This window comes from Cavia porcellus, unplaced genomic scaffold, assembly GCF_034190915.1.
Source record: "Cavia porcellus strain 051 isolate PalLab524CR breed Dunkin Hartley unplaced genomic scaffold, mCavPor4.1 scaffold_9, whole genome shotgun sequence".
In the NCBI taxonomy this organism is placed as follows: Eukaryota; Metazoa; Chordata; class Mammalia; order Rodentia; family Caviidae; genus Cavia; species Cavia porcellus.
Window position 1 is genome coordinate 69,551,804 of NW_026947492.1, and position 6,681 is coordinate 69,558,484.

At 36.7% G+C, this 6,681-nt stretch overlaps 1 protein-coding gene across 1 annotated transcript; it reads left to right on the forward strand.

Moving 5' to 3' along the window:
* The first annotated feature begins 279 nt into the window (after positions 1-279).
* LOC100728034 (olfactory receptor 52N4) lies at positions 280-1,320 on the forward strand. The gene has a single exon (XM_003465333.3). The coding sequence runs from the start codon at positions 280-282 to the stop codon at positions 1,318-1,320; it is 1,041 nt and encodes a 346-aa protein (XP_003465381.3).
* Positions 1,321-6,681: the final 5,361 nt, after the last annotated feature.

Consider the following 6,681-nt stretch of genomic DNA (forward strand, 5'->3'; position numbering starts at 1 on the left):
AATATTTAAATAAGACCCAACAAGAAAAATTTCAGACAAACAATATTCACTTAATCTGTTTTAAGGAATGTTGTTTATCCATTAAAGGACTGTGCAAGTACTGAAAACCAAAAGTTTTTAGTCATTAAATATATTCCTAAGTGAATGCATTTAAATACAATACACAGTCAGAATCTAATTATTTTAAGCTAATATTCCTTCAAAATCAGAAAAACAAGTTAGTTATTTGAACATGCAGATGTCACTTGAGGTAAAAAGATAAAAGAAACTGACAGTGACATGATTTTTTTCTTCTGCATCTGTAGGACAGCTAACCAGTGCTATAAGGTGATTAATTATCACACTAACATAATCCTGGCAATGCTAAACCAAACAGAATTGTCACCATCTACATTGATTCTTAATGGGATTCCAGGGCTGGAGGACATGCACCTTTGGATTTCCTTTCCATTCTTCTCTATGTATGTCATGGCCATGGCTGGGAATTGTGGACTGCTCTACCTCATTCATCATGAAGACTCACTTCACAGGCCCATGTACTATTTCTTAGCTATGCTTTCTATAACTGATCTGGTCATATGCTCTAGTACAATTCCAAAGGCTCTTTGCATCTTCTGGTTTCATCTGAAGGAAATTGGACTTGATGAATGTTTGACCCAGATGTTCTTCATCCACACTTTCACAGGGATGGAGTCTGGGGTGCTCATGCTCATGGCCCTGGACCGCTATGTGGCCATCTGTTATCCTCTGCGCTACTCAAACATTCTCACCACTCCTGTGATTCTAAGGTCTGGGCTCGCCACCTTCCTGAGAGGAGTGTTGCTCGTTATTCCTTTCACTTTCCTCACCAAGCGCCTGCCCTATTGTAGAGGTAATATCATCCCTCATACCTACTGTGACCATATGTCAGTGGCCAAGTTGTCCTGTGGTGACATCAGGGTCAATGCTATCTATGGCCTGTTGGTTGCCCTTCTTATTGGAGGCTTTGACATTCTGTGCATCACAGTCTCCTACACCATGATCCTGCGGGCAGTGGTCAGCCTCTCCTCAGCAGACGCTCGGCAGAAGGCCTTCGGCACCTGCACTGCCCACATCTGTGCTATAGTTTTCTCCTACAGTCCAGCTTTCTTCTCATTTTTTTCCCATCGATTTGGACATCACACAATTCCTCTATCTTGTCACATCATTGTGGCCAATATCTACCTGCTCTTGCCTCCCACCATGAACCCTATTGTCTATGGAGTGAAAACAAAGCAGATACGAGACTGTGTTGTAAGGATTTTTTCAGGTATTAAAGACGTCAAATCTTACAACATGTGAAAAAACTTACTTGTCTGTAATGGGAAGGTAAACATAAAAACAGATTCCTCTGTCCTTTTTGGCAAGAAGCTTTCCAGGAATATTCATCTGACCTTTCCAAGTATACATTAGGAGTGGTCCAACTCATTACGTTTTTACAAATCACTACAATTATTGGCATGTCAGTTACTCTGCACTGAATTTTTTTCTCATATTCTGTATAACTCAAGTCTTTTCAGTGTCTGTGTTATGGTTTATAACTAGATGTTCTCCCAAAGCCTTATGCAAACATAAGTAGGGCTCTTGGAAGGTCACTGGTCTCATGTGTTTTTCCTGGATTTGTCCACTGACGGGCTTAGAGCTGGGTGTAATGCTGGAAGACAAGACCTGTTAGAAAGTGGTGGATCACTATATGCATGGCCTGGATATATGTATTCTTCCTCCTCCCTTTAGTCCTTGCTGATTCATGCCTGCCATGGAATGGATTGTTTATCCTCTGTGATTCCCCTCTGCCATGTTGCTCTTGGAGACAGATGAATATGCACTAAAACCTCTAAAATCTGTTAACCAAAATAAAGCTTTCCATCTTCCACTTCTGGGTACCATGTATTGTGTCTCCACAGTAAGAAAAAGTAAAAACCTAATGAGATACTGGGCTAATTACTTAGAAAAATGAACCTAGTGAAACTAATTACTAGGACCAGATGATCTAAATTGCTTTGTTTTTTAATAATAAATTTTCTTTTTCTCTGACTGCAATTTTGCTTTTGAAAAGTTCAATATATATTCTCATTATTGCCAAAATCTTTCATTTTCTTCTTTTAAAATTGTATTTAAAGAAAGACTAAACAAAACAGAAAATGGGTAGAAATAAAACTTAATTTCAAAGAAAAAATAAACAGAAATAAATCATTAGTTGATGATTACAGGGGGTTCAAGATACAAAAGTAAAACATACAAAGTGGAGATTCAAACAGTGAGACTGCACACAGCTCTGTTGACCTATCTAACAAAATCTTAGTAATATGTTTATCAATCCTGTACACTGCAACATGCATGCAGTTATCCATATTTTCATTTAGGTTGAGATTAAACAAATCACAGCAGGCTAAAATCGCTCTGAACCAAGAATAATAGTATTGCTGAATTTCACATCATGACACTTTGGATTCAGCATTAAGTGTTGTAGTGTCTCTTTTTCTTCAAAGTGTTTGTTCATTTCATTATGCACTATTAGATCAGTTCTTATTACCTGTTTATAGGTTCTATGCATACATGAGTCTTAACATGTATTTCTATCTTTTCCATATTAAAGGGTGAAATGAAACAAAGCAAGACAAAAAATACAAATTCCAATAAACACATGGAATGAAAAAGACACATAAAACCACTTTACAAGTAACAATGGTTACTGTGTTGTATCTTGTTATCTTCAGTAGAATTGGCTATATCATCAGATTTTTTATAATTGAATATAGCAGTATATAACAGTATTAATAAAAACACAACTTTGTAGATAGTGTAAAACTTCACAAACAGGTGATAATCAAACCAGAATGGGATCATAGTGAATCTTGTTATCTTCAGTGCAGTTGTCTATACTCTCAGACTTGATACTATCAGTCATAATAGTTTTGAATAAAATCTGTTGATACGAAACAGCAATCAAAAAAAAAAAACAGATTTAACTAAGATCAGTCATGATAAAGCAGTATAAGTTATACAGGGCCCCAGATTAAGTTAATAGGAAATTAAAGATGACTACTGTACTATATCCTGTTATTTTTGGGAAAGTTGTCTGTGCCCTCAGACCTAGTGTAAGTAGACAAACTGGGACAGAATAAAATCTATCTAAGCAGAGTAATGTGGATTTTAAATTCTGATACACTATTAACAATATCCTCTTCTGTCTTTTTTTAAAAACTATTCATCCCCTTTCACTCCCCCAGGGTGCACTATGCATTTTTTTGTCTCAACCAACACCTTCAGGTTTTTTGGGAGGGTAACCTACTATTTACCTAAGTGATTCTGAACCATCTCCCTCCAGGATTTGATCTCATTTTTTGTTCCTTTACCTATTAAAGCCTGTATTTCCAACCTATCTACAAATACTGATAGAGTTGCCCCTATTACTCTCTGGTTTCCTTTTCTCATACTTGATTTTCGGTCCATAAACCCTTTTTCAGGTTAATTGTATTTCCTAGAAAGAGCATCTTGGTGGACCCTACCTTCTGATCTACTCTGCCTGTGTTTCTCTTTATTTCTTTTTTTAAGGTGTATCAAGAACATCTATATTAAAGATTATAGCCAACCTTCTCTGACTCATTTCTGTTGTGTTCTTTTTCTGCCGTTAGTTGTCATTTTCCTTCTTCATTCTACTTTCTCTCTATTCACTGAGGGTTCTCTGTCACTGTTCCTGGAATCCTGGTTCTTTTCTCTCTCTCTCTAGAATGTCCTTCAGTATTCTCTGTAGAGTTGGAATTCCCACAGTTCCTCTTTGTCTCGGAAGCATCTTGTTTCTCCATTAATTTCTAGAGACAGCTTTTCAGGGTACATCAATCTGGGCTGGAAGTTATTTTCTTTCAGGGCTTGGGATGTTTCACTCCAAGCTCTTCTTGATTTGATGGTCTGTGTGGAGAAGTCTGTCAAGATTTTGATAGGTTTTCTTTATAGATGATGTGTTTCTTATCTCTGATGGCTTTTAATATTCTGTTCACATATTGATTATTATATGTATATCTCTGGGATCTTGATTATTATATGTATAGCTCTGTTTCGGTTGTAAGTAACTGGAGTTCTGCATGCCTCATACATCTGAATCTCATTTCCTTTTCCTATCTTGGGAAGTTTTCCTTAATTATTACTGCAAATAACCTTTGTAGTTCCTTGTTTGAACTCCTGGTTCTTCATTCACATTCTTTATTCTCAAATTATAGATCCCATTTTTCTCTTCTAGCTTTTATATTGTTACTGACTATTTCCGGGTTTCTTCTAAGAAATTTTTCCTTTCATAATCACACATTGCAAATCTGTCTTCCATTTGGATAATCTATCCTTAGTTTCTTTAAAGCCATTTTGCCAGCTTCAAAGGAGATTTTAATTTCCTGGTAATCTCTTTGAACATGTTTCATGTATTCTATGCTTTCTTTGAATTCTTAAAGAAACACTTGTCTCCTTCTTTTTGTGTTACTCCATTCTTCTTTCAGTGTCATCTTGAGCGGTGCTTAGCATTGCTTTTATTAATCTAGTTATATCTTCCTTCACTTGGTTGTTAAATATATCACTTTTGAACTCATATATGAGGTCCCAAAGATATCTCTTTACGTACACTGATGCCATTTCTGATATTTCATGCTTGCTGTGCTCAGTCTTTGTTGTATTTACCTCTCCTAGATCATCCTTCTCAGCATTAGGGGCTGGGGATTTTTTCTTGTTGCTTTGTCTTCTTATGCTTTTGGTTTCTTCCATACATGCATATATAGGAGGTCCCAGGCCCTTTCCCTGTTGGTCATGGGTCTTCTGAAGGGTGCTAGCTAGGTAACCTGGCACACTTCAGTATGCTATTGAGGTGCAAACAGGGGTGGTGTAGGCGGGCTCCTCCCCTCATCTTCAGTCAACCTGCTGAGGCCTGCACTGCATTAGTGTGCACAGCGTATAAGGAATTGGTTTGGGACAACTTATTGAGTCTCAGCTAGGGGTGTGATCCAGGTCAAGCATACCCCATCAATCTCATATGGGAAAGAAAACAACTGACTGAAGTCGCTGCTGTTCCTTGTTCTTGCCAGTCCTGCCTGATTCCAAAATGTCATCCCATTGGTGCCCCTTTCCCTGGGAAGTGTTTGGTTCCCAGCACTCACCACAGGTCAATGCAGTTCCCTTGCTGACTCCATTCTCTGTTGGGCTTGCCACCCCTGACTTCAGTGCCACTGCACTTCCATTGCAACTGTGGTTCCAGTGAGTCAAAGTGGCAAGAATTTGGGCTGCAAGAACACAGAATCTTGGCTGCCCATGACTGGGTGTTTGACTGGTTCTTCTTTTAGTTTCTTCCTGGTTAAATGTATCCATCTCCTTGTTTTGGGACTCCCCACAATGTGTAATTCTACATCTGAGTTGTCTGTCTCAGGGAAGCTCTGTATTCTGCTCTTATCTATCTGCCATCTTTACCAGAAGCCAGAAATCTTCCATTGTCTCAACAATTTCTTCTTATGAAGCTAGAAAGTATAACTGCCAGTTCATTATCACAAGAAGTCATAAGCAAATTCATATTCCAATATAGAGGTTGAGATATTTTATGTATAGAATATTCACATAGAAGTGGTGTTGTGGTGTTTTAATCTATACACATAACTGTTAGTAGAGTATTCTTTAAACTGGTGGTCAACTTTGCAATTTAAACAGTGGAATCAGAAAACAGTAAAACCATAGTTTTGAAGAGCTGAGAAAAAAATTCAGCTTAGATTTTTATACATAACTAAAAAAATCCTTCAAAAAAGAAGATGAAATAAACCTTTACGCATAAAACAGAGAAAATACTAAAGTATGGTATTCAGAATATAAATGAGTAATGTAAGCAAAGAACTGCAGAAATAATGAAATCACTTCCAAGAAAAAAAGTATAATTATGAGCAAAGATTTACTCTTAGAAATGGAAAATAAGATCATGTAATATTAAAATATGGGTAGAAGTAAAATATATGACAATAATCACAAAATATCAGGAGAGGATTTAATGGAGTTAAAACCTTCTAGGTTTCTTCAAGAAATAAATGAAGTGTTTTAAGTGGACTTCAATAGATAAAAAATGTATATTGCATTGTTCATGTTCACGATTGTAACAAAACGAAATACTAAATAACAATTGAGTTGGAGAAAAATACCATAATAATAACACCTATTTTATATTTATGAAAAGTAGAAAAAAGACAGGATGAGTTTTCAGAAAGTGTAGAAAAATTTTGGATCTGTCAATAGTTATAGTAATACAATGTGACTAAGCAACAAATGGAAGGAAAATTATCCTGTTAAAATTTTTAAAATATATATTTTGTTTTTATGAACACAAAAAAGCTTGTGTTATTGCAGACAAAACAGGTTTTAATGCTGGAAATATTAAGGCAGATAAGTGGAAAATTTCAGAATGATTGCACGCTGAGCAACTATTACAATCAATACCCTTAGCAAGGTAACAGAATAAAAGATATGCATTTAATAATCAACTTTTGGAGATTTTGTCTTTCTGAAATGGTTTCTAGTTCAGGGTGGCCTTGAACTCACACTGTAGCCCACACTGGCCTCAAACTCACAACAATCCTCCAGTCTCAGCCTTCCCAGTGCTGGGGTTACAAGCATGTACCACCATGCCCAGGTCAGTTGTGTTTCCAA

Bases quoted from the DNA above. Each gene is read 5' to 3' on its own strand.
- LOC100728034 (XM_003465333.3), top strand. From the start codon at position 280: ATGATTTTTTTCTTCTGCATCTGTAGGACAGCTAACCAGTGCTATAAG.